We start from the raw sequence: 15,729 nt of genomic DNA on the forward strand, positions 1-15,729 counted from the left end.
GGAAGTCACCTCCGCGGGAACCCTGTAGCCATCGGCGAGATATGAAACGTGAGCCCGATGTTCTTCCCTTGCCTACAACATCCCGCCCACCGGCGGGGTCTCCTTGCCCAGGCTCTCCTTCTTCCGCTGATGAGTTTTCCATGTGGTCATCCCTACCAAGTTGTGTCATCGGCAGGCAAGCGAATGTTGTCGACTTGGGATTCCTCTCCTGTCTTCGTCTGATCTTCGGTAGGCGGGCGGAGGCTTTTGGCAATTAGGTTTCTCGGCCAGCCTGGCCCCTTGTGGAGGAAAGCATGACATGACGATATTTTTATGGTTCTTTTACTATGATACTTGTAAGGCAACACGCATGTGGTTACGTACCAGTCCGCAGTCCTAATCTCTCGCCGAAATGCGCAGTTTGCACGCGTAGACTTTGGCAACTGCAAAGATTGGATCGATATGCGGCGATATGCCTGTAGATAACAGGTTATAGTCCCATCTCTTTACGGCATATTGCACACATGAAGTTGAAAGATTCATGAGGTTACACCACGTGCCCCGCGATAGGGCGATAGCGATACCTGCTCTGATATGCCGACTCGAGAATCCCCCCCGTGCGTTCAAGCCGTCGAGGGAATGTGCTGGGCCGATCTCAATGTCTAACGGTGGACATCACAGTGGGGTGTCGTGTCATTGTCCTGCAGGCGATTTCTCACCGGCGTCAATCACCCCTCGTCGACGGCTGCGAGCACGTTGCCCAGCTTCTCTTAATTCAATTTGACTTGTGTCTCAACCTGCAGGTGATTCTCGAGTGAGGACAACATCTACGTCCACGCCCCCTTTTCTTCAGCCCAGACAGCTTCAGAACCCTGACGGCCACGATGCCCGTTCTTAACACGAAAAGGAATATCGACAAGGGATCAGACCTGGGCCCGCCAGGAACATGGAGACAAGGGGAGGGGTAGTAGACTGCCTATTCTGGAGGAGAGGTCAGTGCGGAAAGAAGAAGAAAAGAAAAACCGACTGCAGAGTCGTCCATCACAGCGCAAATGGTCACCGAAACCGCCTCTGTCTGCCCGCATTGACAGCTGCAGCTTGGGTTTAGTGTGCGAGGATGGAACCCCCGCGCGTCCACATCCAGCTGTCTGAAGGCCTGTCGGTTGCTTGCTTGCTTGCCCCCGCAACGTCAAGCGAAGCAAGGGAGGCATGGAGGCCACCTTATCGAAGTGCCCAGTTGTGCCAGTCTCCCAAGAGTCGCTTGTCGTTTGACACCTGGTCAATATCAACCTGAGACTACCGAATATTACAAAGGCGCGCGTCTGTCCGCCCGCTTCGTGGCGTGGAGTCCATGATGTGATCAATGACACCGGCACGACGCTCACGCATAGTGTAAAAGAGGGGTCAACCGAGGATGTTCGCGTGGATAGCAGTTTCTCGACGGGGCCTGTCAGTCGGTACGAAGCCGTGATCCTGGCACGCACAGACACGGAAAGGCAAGCGAGGGACCCGGGCGGCGAGAGGGAAAAACCCTCGCGACGGAAAGAAATCCCACAGGTCTGTGAAACGCTTCTCGTGGGATGATTGTGATATCAGACGTGTGTGGGCACGAGGGGCCCGGGCGCACCGCGGTAGAGGAGAGGGGATTCTGTGAGTGAGAGGAAAAGAAATGAACTTCAATCAAGATGATGAAATGAACGCCACTAGGAATGCGACTGGCTGCGTGGCTCCACGACCGCCGTGCCGGGTTGCTCCCTCGGCCTTCTGAGGGCCGGCAAATCGGCCGGTGCGAGAACGGCGGCTTCGTCAGGAAGTTCCGTCAGTCCGGAGTGTCATCCCCGGGACCGACTCCGTCTGCCGCCATCACGAAGACATCCGCGATTGAACCAGCAACTTGCAACTTCGACTTCTTCTCAAGCCTCAAATGAGTAATGTTCTCGAAAACGGGAAACAGAGTTCAGCTCAACTTTCGCTCCTTCGCCAACTCCGACCCGGGCAGATAGTTCAGATGCACGCCCAGCACTGGCCTCGTCTCCGGTCCGACGTGTGCACGATGGCAAAACCGCTTAATCCGTCCCATCGCGCTCTCTGCTCCACGCCTCCCCTGACGCTCACAAGACAAAAATGATTCAACCTGACGACAAAACCAAAGGCACATGGACACAGTCGCTGCCGGCTGGTTCCGGACGGTCACGATGGTAGCAATTCTGTCGTTGTTACCGTCGGTGGAAGATCCGAACATGAGAAACAACGAATTATCATGATTTTCCCAGCTTCGTTTGCATAAACCACTTTCTAGAAGGCCACGCACCATGTGAGTTTCTCACGGTACATAAAAGAAAAGAAAAAACGTGGTTTACGGATAGGATCATCCTCTTAAGCGCAAGTCTCTTGTACACGGATAGTGGGAGAGGGAGCTTTGATCGCGCAAGAGCTGTCTTGGCAAGATATCCTTTTCATGACTCTCGCAAGGGCACATCCCCGAGGTTTCGCAAGTAAGGCCTTCCCAGTTCACTCACGCCTCGATACTTGCAAATCCCGCTCCATCCAAGTTTCCACAGTCCGCGTATAACGCCATTGCCGGGCCCGGCGCAAGAGCCTCTATCAACACCGTGCCGAAGGCTGGCTGTCCCCTCCGCCCCATCGACACTTCCGGTCCCTTGAATCCATTCTTCCTGGCCCGATGTCCATCCCACATTCCCCCGGCGGAAAAGTCTCGATGACGAATTGGTGGTGGAGATGCAAATCCAAGCCTTCTTGGACGACGAATCCTGCCCTTTGCTATCCACAAATGCCCGGTTCCCTGGATTCAACAGATTGAGGCTTCCAGCAAGGCCCCATTTTGGCTGGCGGACGACAAGGACACCGAATGAACGGGGAAGTTTTACTCCTCCATCAAGCACGTAATCACGTCAAGCATGGCACAGGGTTGCTTCCTCAGGGCACCACGACCTCTCTGCATCAGGGTCCAAACCTGGTGGGGTGGAAGTGAGAAAGCGTCCTAGTAGTCTCTTAGACAACATCCGACGCCCGTAACGTTATCATGCTTAATGTCACCCAGACGCAGGAGTACTACGACGCCGAGTAGCATCCGTCCACCACTACTGGATAGTCTGCGAGGACGGTACGGGAGGACAGTGTCTTTCGTCCAAGGTAAGGCCGGCATCCCGCTGTCAAAGACGGATATCCACATGGAAATTCGCCGAATGGTAACCCGGGTCTAGACCTCCTCGCCGACTCGCCGGCTGACTAACGACGGACAAACGACGTTGAGATGCAGGAAGAAGGCATCATCATTCGATCACCAAGAGAAAGCGTCTCAAACGCATCTGCCGATGATTCAAGATGTCAAGTTCAAGTTTGTTTGTTCATCAAACGCCGTCAAACACGATGGCGTTCATCAAATGCCGTGAACCACTGGACATGTCACATCTCAACTCGCTGACCACGATTACGCTTCGTCCTTACATCGACCAAAATACGTGCATCACGCAACGAGATTTAAAATTCAAGGGTCGTCAAAGACAAGGCACCCGGGTTGGAGCTGAATCACACACGAACTCGTCCAAGTTTAAACCCTCGGCGTCGCCGCCGGTAGGGCAGGAAGGCCACATGGCATAACAGGTCTCAACCCTCAACCCCGGAAAGTCTCAATAACACAGTCCGTGATATCGAATGTCAAGACTGCTGTTTTTTTGCCTTTGCACCCATCAGCATGCAACAACGAGAATCTCAGAACTCCGAAAGGATACCGAGCTCATCGTGATCCCCCATGTTCCCCCCCCCCCACCATCCACCCCTCCTCCTCCTCCTCCGCATGGAGAGCCCTCGACACATCCTGAGACCCGGAGCTCAGCCCTCCCGACCAGACCTCGACGGCGGACCCTGATCACGACCGGGGCCGTGCGCAGACATTCCCAAACAGGCACCGAGTCATAGAATCCCTTCAGTCAAGTCATTTGCCCGTTATCGCATCACAAACGGCATTATGAGAGGAACTTCGCCTCCCTCTGCTCATCAAGGCAATGGCAGCTGATGTCCGTTAAGTCGCACTTGGAGAGGACACATCGGATTATCGTTGAGTCATGACGTTGTCGTCTCCCTGGCAATTACGGGCGCGACTTACACCAGATGCCGCAGAGATAGCAACTCCAAAGCAATGGCAACTGGCGCGAGAGCGTGGGAAGTGAGCCGATTGAGACGAAAAAAGCCAAGAAACAGCCTGTCTTGCCGCCACGCTGTGGTGGCGGCACACTTTCCTAGCTCCAAACACGACCAGGAACAAAGGGGACGCTTGTTGGTAACACACACCCGACAGAAGCCAGTGATTCCACGGAATTAATTCAACTAACAAGGCGACGGACGACGTAAGTTCATCTCCACCGCGCCTCTCGCGACCAACAGGCTAGGTTTCTCTAGTGGGCGATAGACATTTGGAAACCAGATCGAGTCTAAAAATGGTACTTCGGGTTAGACGCAGAAACTGCCGGACGGCCAGCCAGCCCGGTCCAGACCACTGGAAACGTGTGTGTAAGTAATATGCAACAAGAAAGTATTGTTTGCTCGCTTGCCCGGTTCGCGAAGCCCTTCCGTGGAACTTGCCGCATCCTCGGACGACGACCGGCCCCCAACGGAATTCTCGGGGGGAGGGACAGCAGCTCCTCGCAAACGTCGCCGGGTCGGGGCGGCTGCGACAATACTGCCCGGCGCAGCCACGAAAGAAAGAGGCCGGCCATCCCCGGCCACTACCGAAACAAAGAGGAAGCGAAAGCGCGAACGCCGTCGCAGGTCCCCGATCGTCAACGGATGCCTGGCGACGGCCTCTTCGGAAGAGGAGTTGAGCATTGTGTTGTAGTTCACGTCAAAGACCCCGAGACAAAACTCATCCGAGGCGGCCTCGTCATCCCCCCGCGGAGGGGAGAGGAGACCTCACACACCATTCTTCATCCTATCTTTAGTTCGAGACGACGAGAAGGAGAATAAGATGGTTCTTAATTATCCCGCCGGCTGCGGTGGGCCTCTCATCGGAAATAGAAGCCGAGAAGGCCAAGGGACCTGGGGGCCGTAGAGGGCCGCCTCGTGGTCCGGTCGCCCGGGAGCCTCTCCGAAACAAGAGATTTCCCATATCAATAAATTCTGCCCATCGTGGGTCTTCACGGTGAAGGAATTGGGAATATTGAGTATTGGCGAAGCAAGGAGATGCCCGGCCGAGCGAATCTCGTGGCCAAGACACTCCACGTGGATCCACGTGAACCGATAAACTTCACCTTGACAGGAAAATAAAGTATTGAAGCTCATCTCAACGATCCCCATCGCCGTCCAATCACACATTCAACATGCGCCATGCAGCGCAAGTCGTGAACTCGGCTCGCGGCAGCATCCGCCCAGATCTCTCTGCATCTCCAACTTAGACTAGACTACTACCATCACCAATTCTTGATCTTCACGTGTCTTTACAATATCAACAAGTTGGCAAACTAGAACTCGTCACCCTCATATATCAACAGCAGTAGCGGCCTTCCTCCCCCGGACGCCCGAAGCAATGCGACCGCCTCGCGTCCAACGAACGCAGCCATGTGCCTGGCGGCGGGTTACATCGCCAACTCGATAAGACCGGGGTGTCACGGTGTGTCAACTACCGATTCGGGCACAAGTGCCGCTGAGCGCGCAGCAATTTGTGGTTTGCGGTGAGGGTTGATGAGGGGCCTCGCGAGATTGTCATTCTTCTTCTTCTCTCCTTGGAGCGGCAGAGGCGGAAACCGTTCCCACCCATCACGAGCCCCAAGGAAAAAAAAGACGACTCGCACATCACCATGTCACCTTCTCGATTCAATCTCGCGTCGTCGATATTGTTCGTTGCTTAAGCGACAAGCTTAAAAGTAGTAACCTTGCGGGGATGCGTAGGCCAAGAAACCTGTTCGTGGTTGCGTTCGTGGTTCAGCTTTAATAAATATCACACTCGCCGCTGTTCGCCACCGTTCGTCTTGTTTCGTTCTTCAGCGCCGCCATCGCCAACATCTGCTCTGCTCTGCTCTGCTCTGCCTTCTCTCGTGCCATCTTGTTTTCCACCGCACGCAGTTGTAAGAAAGACAAACGCTCATCATGAAGTCCTCCATGAAGATGCTCCTCGCCGGAGGCGTCCTGTCCTCCGGCGCCCTCGCCCAGACGAGCGGCGACCTCACCGTCCTCGCCATGAACGTCGCTGGTCTCCCCGAGCTCCTCCAGAACAACGAGGTCCCGGGCGATAAGACGACCAACTCCAGGACCATGGGATCGTACTTTGCCAAGTACAACTACGACATCATCAATGTCCAAGAGGTAAGGAACACCGCCATACTCACAATGCTTTGCTACTTCATGATATCCCTGACGGGAGCTTGAGCCACCGGTTGCTCCGTCTCAAGCCGCGTCGCAGGGTACATCCATCAACGCATCAACACCAAGATGTCATTGTTTCAGATCATCTGCCATGAACCTCGAGAAAAAGACTAACAGTCGTGCCACCTGCGCAGGACTTCAACTACCACGCCTACATCTACGAGACCGACACCCACCCCTACCGGACTGCGACCTCGGGCGGCGTCCCCTTCGGCTCCGGCCTCAACACCCTCTCCAACTATGACTGGATCGAATTGGAGCGCGTCAAGTGGAACACCTGCTCCAACGCCTCGGGCGCCGACTGCCTGACCCCCAAGGGCTTCACCTTCCTCCGCGCCCGCATCGCCGAGGGCGTCTACGTCGACGTGTACAACCTGCACACCGACGCCGGCACCGAGGCCGACGACCTGACGGCCCGCAACAGCAACCTCAACCAGGTCTCCGACTACATCAACACCTGGTCCGTCGGCAATGCCGTCCTCGTCTTTGGCGACACCAACAGCCGCTACACGCGCACCTCGGACCAGATCGGTGTCTTCGCCTCCAAGAACGGCATGACGGACGTCTGGCTGCAGCTCGAGCGCGGCGGCGTCGTCCCCACCGCCGAGACGCTCTGCTCCAACCCCAGCACGACCAACTACTGCGAGACCGTCGACAAGGCCTTCTACCGCGGCAACTCGGTGGTGGACCTCAAGGCGACCTACTTCGCCTACGAGAGCAGCAAGTTCCTCCAGTCCAACGGCAGCATCCTGTCCGACCACAACCCCATCACCGCCAACTTCACCTGGTCCCTGTCCTCGACCCTGCGCCAGTCCGACTTCTCCGGCGGCCCGCACGGCGACTGGTTCTCCGACCTGCCGACGCTGGCCGGCAAGACCAAGCCCAAGGCCTCGGTGCTGACCTTCCGCGGCTCCAACCGTCTCGACTCCGTGGGTCTCACTCTGGCCGACGGCACGGCGCTGACGCACGGCGGCACCGGGGGCACCGCGGCGACTCTGACGCTCGGCGCCTCGGAGTACTGGACCGCCGCGAAGCTCTGCTGGGGCCAGAAGGACGGCCAGACGCGCAACTTCTACATCCAGGCGACGACTAGCGCGGGCAAGACGCTGGCGGCCGGTACCTCGACCTCTGAGTGCGCGACGCACACGGCCCCCGCTGGATGGCAGATCGTCGGCTTCTTGGGACGGGACGGGGATGAGATGGACAGGTTGGCGTTCGTCTATGCGCCGCAGTAGGTGTGCTTGTCATGACGGCTGTCATGTGCCGGGCGGGTGTTCATGCGAACGCCGTCTCGCAGATCCATGGTGTTTATTTGCGGAAACCCCATGACCCGTGGCGATGGTCTCTCACGATCAGCATGTTCGTTGAGAGTGCCATTTGCCGAGGATAGAGTCAGGTGCGAGTCCGATATGGGTCCATTTGCCCATTTCCCCAGCGTCGACGCGATTCATGATTCAGGGTCTGTTGGCCAAGATCGATGTGCCTTGGTGTATGAACCAAAATCGACGCCATGGGGGGGGGGGGGAAAACGACTTTCCTCTTCTCAAACGACGCTTCAAAGTCTCGAGCTTGATTTAGACTCGAGTCTTTGTTTCCTTTGTCGATCACTTTCTCTTCTTGTATATTCTTTAGCGGGTGCCTCCCACCGTTGAGCGGAGTTAGATAGTTAGTACTAATCATGCGACAATGACGAGGTCTGAGACATGCACTTACCAGCGGCCATATTAACACGTTAATTAATCACCGTGCCTGCTTCTTCGGAGTTGCCTTGGTCGCCGACCTATCAACCGAGGCAGATCTCCCATCCGTACGGAATAGTGATATCTCAGTGGCCCAACCTGATGAAGCTCGTCGTGAAGCATTCGGCAGCCCTTCCATGATGATCGCCAGGGACCGTCCTGGCCGCCTCGGAGCTAACGCGACGCTCTGGCCGCGCCGAGGAAGGCCGCATGTTTGTCGCCCCCGGCTTGAAGGGGATGTCTCAATCCCATGCGACGACCGCATTTTCGCCCCCGAAAAGCTGTTGCAGGTGTTCGTCCCAGGCTAAAAACAGCAGAACTCTATTCATCATGAAGCCACTGAAATGAAGTGGCTGCAGGATCTTGGGCTGGTTCTCACTGGCGTGGACCAGGCAATGAAGTGCCACGCGCGGTGTCACCTCCGACCCATTCGCCTTCCCCAACTTCCAGGTTGATCCGGAGCCATAATCTGAGCTGATAAGCTGTAATATCATTTTCCAGTCCAGCTTTCCAAGGACAGCGAAGTCAGGCTTTTCTCGCAAGCTGGGCCACCAACTCTCAAGCTATCCTAAGATGGATGGATGTTGACGGAGAATTTTGCGATTTTCGCACTATCGTGGCGCTCTCGTCACAGGATAGCGCTGCAGCTAGATCGATTGCCCTTGAGCTGCGGCATTCGCGGCCGTCAGAATAAGCAGCCCACTGTCAGAAAGTCGCCCCTCCAAGCTTAGTCAACCGATAGATTGACGATGTGTTGAACAACATGTCAATAATCCAAGTCAGGCGGACGGGCGTTGACTCTCATGAGGAGATCATTGTGCCGAATTCGTCCAAAGAAAAGCGCTCGTGGTGATCTGAAATGACCAGCAATTTCAGTACGATCCCGGTACGGAAATGGCAAGTTGCCTCGATGACAACACCCAGCCTTCGACGTCAATCTAAAATAACGTCATGGCGCATTCTTGCGTAGTCATGGGCGAGACAGCCAACCGGCCGCCAGCTACGTCCAAAACGCAAAACCGACACGATCAAGAACGCAGTTTGCCTCGTTGCGGGATCAAATCAAATCTGATCCCAAACTGTTACCTCATCAAATAAGACATTCGAACTCCACGGTGTGTATTGGATGAAAGGACGTTCTGGTGGGATCCCTGAATTGGAAACAGCCCTGGCGCAAAGCCTCCCTCAGCTATTCCAAGTGGCACAAAGCCAAGATTGTGGGCAGGAAAGAGTTCAACCAGCTGGCCGCTTATGACGCGAAGAGCTGCTAACTCGAGACGGCGTGAAAGTGAGTGCGCCAAGTTCTGTGATGCAGTGGGGAAGGGCGGAGGTGTTTGCCCGCAGTTCAGGGTCCAACCGTCCCGGGGAAGCACGTTGAACAGTCGGCCGTGCATTAGTCCAGCGATGGGCCCGAATATGTTATTCTCTTATCCGTATGGATGTTTTTAGTAGTTCAGAGCAATTGTTGAAGACCTTGGGTGGTACGAGTAGGTGTATATTGATTTTCGTGGTTGCGCACGGAATGGTAGTTGATGCTCACCAACATCCTTAGAGTTTTTTCTCCGCTCGATTTGAACCGTCGTGGAAGTCCATGTAGCGTGAATAATGAAATCGAATTTTGCAAAGGCTGTAATTGTCGAGATCAGGTATCGCCGAGGCTCCTGACTATCTGTACATGTTGGTGCTTTCCATGCAGCCGCGTATGCAGCCTGGAGCGGAAGCCAGGATGAAGGCCGCGGATCGGTCATCACACCAAACGGGTCTGCGGCGTCCCGCCAACTCCGTCCTCAAGAGCACGACACGCCCGAGAGCCAGGTACGGGAACCAACGACAGCTAAAAGGACGAGGGTCGCCACTGCAGACAACCGGATGCTGTTCCTGGTCCCCGGCGCCGAAGTTGCGCTTGTTGGTAATATTGTGGCGGGGCGCATTCCTTCCAGGGTAAATGTTTGCTTCCTGATACAGTCGGGCACGATGGAGTGATGCTCGCCCAATGAACGTACGCTCTTCCTGGGTTATTGGGAAGGAGGAAGTAACCTAGGCGTGTGGCCTCGTCAAAGGTGCCATTAGTTCTAACGAGCTCCCTGAATCCAAGATAAGTGATGGATTGCCACATCTTGCGGGCTGTATTCGTTCCTCGAGGTGGCGCGCGGAGTTTATAGAAGCCGTCGATATCTGGGGGCAGATCGGCGAAGAAAATCCACGATCAGAACTCTTGACAAAGGTCTCTAGTCTCTTCGTCGTTCTGTGGCAGCTTCGGCCGAGGCATACTGAGAGTGCTGATCGCTGGTCCTGCTCTATCCACCTGCAGGAACTGCTTTCCAAGAGGCCGCGGAGACGGCTCCGACCTCCGATCCGGCCAGCCCCGTCCGCTACGGCGAGCGCAAGGGTTGGATGGAGACCATCACGAATAGAGTTGGCCTGGCTAGTTAAGCCAGTCTTTGGGGGATTAAGTCGTCTCAATTTCGCAACAGCGTCCGTATGACAGGGTTTCTATGCTGCAACTCAGACAGCATCATTGGTTATCGTTCTTGCGATCCTCAATTCGGCAAATCATTCGTGCATAACCCCATAAAGCTGAAGGCCTTGTGTCATTGTGAAATCGAATCACCGCTGCGTCTTTAGCAAATTGCGAGAACCGGTAGCCTGGCTTGTATCAATTCTCAGAAGTGATGACCAACTTGTTGGATACCAGGCGTCTCAACCCTTGTCCAGACTCGGTGGTGTTCACGCCGCGGATGAAGCCCACCGCATCCCGGCTGGTTGACTGGTAGGTTGACGCGGTGCCAGTACCGTGGTTGGAAAATGAATCAAGATTGAATCGTCAATGAATTTTCTGCAGCTTGCGCCGTAAGGATGAAGATGAGTTATCAGGAGAGCTCCGCGAATGCGAGTCATCTCTGCATTTGCAGATAACCGGGTGTCGCAGAGTCCATGTCAAATATGCCCTTAACGGGGCGTCGATACTTGCGGAGACCATTTCGCTCCATTCCCTAGTTTGCGCTGCTGGAATGAGTAATGATACAGGTCGTTCTGAATTCGAACGGAGCAATGCCCGTCTTGACCCAAAAAAAATGACTGGCACAGCGCAGGTCAGAACTTTGCTTTCGCTCCCATGCCGTTTATGGTGGGCTAGAAGGGCCAGGTCAGATCTGATGCCAGGGTCCTGGTATCCAGGCCTTGCTCAACCTGTGACGCTGCCGACGATGGATTCTGAAAAAGTTCCCTCCACTTGCCTCCACTAGGTAGGCGACATTGGACGACTGGGGAAATGCAGACTTTGGCTGGTAACATTGAGCTCGATGTCGAGAACGTCGTGAAAGGCTTGCAACAATCTCAAGATGCGGCGTCGAGTATGCCTGCCGGAAAGTTCATGTTTGGCATGCTATGATGGCGGCAGATCTCGCCAAGTCAGAACGACCTTCTGTCGTGGCCGGTAAGTCTCTGAGGCACCGATTGCCGTATCAATCGCAGGGTGCAGTCGATACGTCTATTATGCATGTTCTTTCCATGCCTTCACTGTATCCGTAAACGTTGCAGGGTAATCATTAGACTTTGCAGAACCCAACAGACGTTGGTCATGCTAGTTGGAATTCCAGCAATTTGGAAAGGGAGCTTTGAGCATTTGTTTTGCGGGTCATTCAGGTCGGCCAAGGGCAGAAATTTGCATGAGGTCCAGGGTGGACATCAGGCCCTCGACCCCCGTTGCAGTTTGGGTGATCCGACGTGCCGGTCAAGACGGGTTCAACACTCCCCGGCCACCGTTGTCTGACTGGGGACAGAACCCCTCGAGGCCACGGTGATTTCCGGGGCATGCATGGACTCGACTCAGCGACAGACGTCAACATACTCTGTGCCGTGTGTCGAAGTCGCGAGGAAGACGATGGTGCCAAGTTCATCCCGAAGTCTTATTCCATGCCAACACGTTGCGCTCGTGTACAAGTGTTGGTGGCTTGCCGTCACCCGAAAAGCGCAATGTGGTGCGTGCGAACATTGACAATAGATCCCTTAGCGTGTTGAGGGACCTGCGCACGTCGTTTAAGCGGACGGGTGATGTTCAAGGCCTAGCCAGCCGGACGAGTCGCCGGACGACGGGGCCACCTTCTGGCAGGATGACTGGAGGTCGGTGGACTCGGCGGTGATACGCACGTGCCGGCTGGGCGAGGTATGTAGACAAGGGGATGCTCAGTTCCGGTCTGGTGTCTTCCCAAAAGGTAACTGCCCCTGGTCGTCCATAGATACACGACGTAAGACGGCTGCTGACGGACTGTAGGTATTCTGCATCTCAACACAAGTCGAGAGCCAGGGAGCGGCAAAGACGAGATCTCCCAGCTTGTTGATGGTGGGCGGCAAGACTGCAGTAGCGGTTCCGGTCTGTTGATCGAGAATGAGGACGTACTATGCAGAGGAGTAACATCCGTGGCGAAGATGGTGGTCTCTCTGGAAGCTGCTCGAAGGATCGGTATTGCGTCTTGGGTTGGACTGGCATAATGCCCTTGTTGGCGTTGATACTTCATCCGAACGGGTGGATATCTTTCCGAATCTGCAGGAGGAGCTGGATCGCAATACGGATAGTCGAGGACAGGCCACCAAGAAGAATAGTGGGAGCCAGCACCGTTGTCAACGGCCCGACCGGCGGGCGAGATTGACGAGACGAGACAACTTGATGCCGTGTGTGGCCCCTTCTGGCTTGTCGTCCTGCTGTGCCGCTGGCTTGCCTCGTCTCGATGGGCGGGCATGCCGTTGGTGGTGTTGTGTTGCTCAAACTTCAGATGACCGGGGTCGACTTGAAATGGGGGTGAACTCATTCACCGCAAGGATCATCCGGAAGAGGCTGGACGGCTTCCGACGGACTATTGACGGGCTGTCGGTGACAGGGTAACGAGCGATGCGACGGGATTGCGTCGTCGTTGGAACAAGGCTGGCTGAGCCGCAGGCACCGATGACCAGGTTGCAGAAGGCTTGCTTGGCGGACTGGAGGGGCGACAGTGATGTTATTTCCAGTACTGCGTCGATACGAGACGTGGGGTGGAAGCAGCAGGGCAGGTATGGCAGCAAATGTGGCACCCAGAGATGATGAATGTAGTTGAATTTGTGCAAGTGGCGAGAAGTGAAGATGTGAAGATGTCAAAAAGTGAAGGAAGGAGTGTGATATCGAAAAGAGCTTCACATTTCGGGACGAGACGGTCGGTTATGTAATCTCGGCTGGCGTGACGATGGTTCCAGGGATGCTTCAGTGGATGAACCCGCTGAAGAGGTGCTGTGGTAAGCGAGGAGCGAGAAGCCGTGAACCTCAGAAAAACAGCAGGAACTTTCGTTAATTTTGGACAGCGGCAGAGGCAGGAAGAACCTCAACTCAGGTTTCCTTCTGCCTCTTGCCCAAGATGATCTCGACTTCTCTTCCACCACTTGATTTTTGAAAATTTCCATCACCACCGTCCACCACCATCGCCACCAACACACGCCTCCACCTCCCCCGGCGTCTCCCCATTCCTTCTGCTCGGCGATACCACGGGACGTTCAGATGGCTGGTTCATTGCCTACCCTACGTGCTTACCCAAGATCACGATCTTCCGTCGTCACCGCAGGTTGCAGCATCTCGGAAATTGAAGCGCTGAACCGCCCAGTTCCCTCGGGGTGACATTCGGCATGAACTGACATGTCGAGAAAAAAAGCAAGGAAAACGGCGGCTACCAATACGACACTGGTCATGCCCAACCTTCACCACCGACAATCGCATTTTCTCGTACCAGTCGCTACCAGTTCACGGAAGATTAGGCCGCTCCGCTACCGCTGAACGTCACCTCCAACCAGACTTGGATCCCGGCGACGTCGCATCGCATACGAACTTCGGGAACGGTACTGCTGCTCGTTCTTCAACTGCATAGCAATGCATAGCACTATCGATACTGGACTGCGTACCTTACAGATACATGCATACTCGCCTTCTTCACATCACTCATCACTCAGTCATCACGCATATCACGCACCTCATCACACCGTGCATATCATCGGGATGACTACTTCGCACAACCCAACGCGGATTGAACTGGAGCTTTGGCAGCGCGCGGAGTGAAGCCAAGCCAAGTGACCGCTCGTCGCAAGGCCCGTCGCCAAAGACTATGTCGCGCTCATCATGTACTTCGCCCTGCCTCTGCCACTAGTTTGGCAGCTCTGATCCAGATGGCATTATGTCCTAGACACCGTCACCGAAAATGTCTCTGTCAGCCTCTTCCCTGGCGAGCACGGTCAGCGATGTCTCTGGTCACACGCCTAGATCTTTTATTTTTACTCTACGATACCGACTCACCTGCAAAATGCAGCAGCCTGCCATCCCGTCCCCGCATGGCAGGCTCGGGAATATGTCAAGACAAACGGGCATGTCTTCTCGTTTGTCGATTCCGGTCTGCGCCTGACTGCTGCCGCACCGCACTTCACATTACGGAACCACGGATTGGGCCCAGAACGACACGACGACTTGCCATATTACGGGAAATAGCTCCTTCATAGTACTCATCCGAGGCACACTGACGGCGCCATCTCTTGGGCCTACTCGGCAGGGCAAAAAACACGTCAAGCAGCAGCAATGGCAGTGGCAGGTGGCATGCGGGTGCTGTGGCTCCAAACGACAGCCACATTGACCTCCCGCCGTGCCACTGCCGTCGGCGCCGCACAAACGCGCTTTCTGTCGTCACTGGTTCTAGACATGAAATAGAGTCAGGGCCGCCCTGCGCACCTAGCAGGAAGCGAAGACGGGTGGTGATACGATTGACGACGTAGCCGTCCAAGACCCGTCCAAGACCATGTCTACCTATGAAGGCCTCCAGACACCAGTTGGTTAAGGCCAAGGACGTCGAGACAAGGAATATGGTCTTTCGTTTGTGTTGGCTGCCGAATGGGCAACACGGCTCCAGAGCCGAAGTGATTTTTTACCACCTACGGATACGGCAGCACAGCACTGTTTGGTCATCAAGAGCATTCTTGTTGCCGTAGCATCAGACCATATTACTAGTTTTTCGAGCCTAGTCTTTGCACCAGGAATTGGCATGCCAGCGCGACGTTCGGAGCTCAATGGTTCGTCTCTTCATTGGCTCTCGCCATTGGGACCGCCCATTCAAACAACATCGACCGGCACGTCAGCCCAACGGCACGACGGTGTAAGTGCATCGACGCAGCGGTTCATTGCCTGCCCGCTTTTCAACGCTAGTATCATGGTCTCAACAGGATCATGGTATTTGGATTTCGACAAAATATTGATGAAGAGGCATTGGCATATCCACTCGACTTCGGACGCCGGACCAGCATTATGACACGGCACCCAGGCTTGTGGAAAGGACGCAGCAGTCCAACATGCCGCAATTCGGAGGCCGAAGTCCCAACGAGCAAAAAGAACAACCCGGCAAGTCTGCTCTCGAGGTTCCGAATCCGTCAGAACCCTCCATCACAGACACATCCCGGTTCTGCATAAAGTTTCGGGCTCGATCCAGATTCCAGAAGACCGAAGACCGTTGTGCGCCGCAGACATGTATCGTGCTACAGAGGAGGCGAGGCACCCTGCAACATGGTGGCTTCGAGCTTTTCCTCGATTGGCAATCAGCGGCCAGGACATCGAGTTGCTCGAGATACGGGACCC

The 15,729-nt window shown here is 55.1% G+C and overlaps 1 protein-coding gene across 1 annotated transcript; it reads left to right on the plus strand.

Moving 5' to 3' along the window:
- Nucleotides 1-6,081: 6,081 nt before the first annotated feature.
- CkaCkLH20_04320 (endonuclease/Exonuclease/phosphatase) lies at nucleotides 6,082-7,592 on the plus strand (the record flags this gene model as incomplete). Its single annotated transcript, XM_038887039.1, has 2 exons — nucleotides 6,082-6,297; nucleotides 6,492-7,592. The coding sequence occupies 2 exons, from the start codon at nucleotides 6,082-6,084 to the stop codon at nucleotides 7,590-7,592; spliced, it is 1,317 nt and encodes a 438-aa protein (XP_038747743.1).
- Nucleotides 7,593-15,729: the final 8,137 nt, after the last annotated feature.

This window comes from Colletotrichum karsti, assembly GCF_011947395.1.
Source record: "Colletotrichum karsti strain CkLH20 chromosome Unknown Scaffold11, whole genome shotgun sequence".
Taxonomy (NCBI): domain Eukaryota; kingdom Fungi; phylum Ascomycota; class Sordariomycetes; order Glomerellales; family Glomerellaceae; genus Colletotrichum; species Colletotrichum karsti.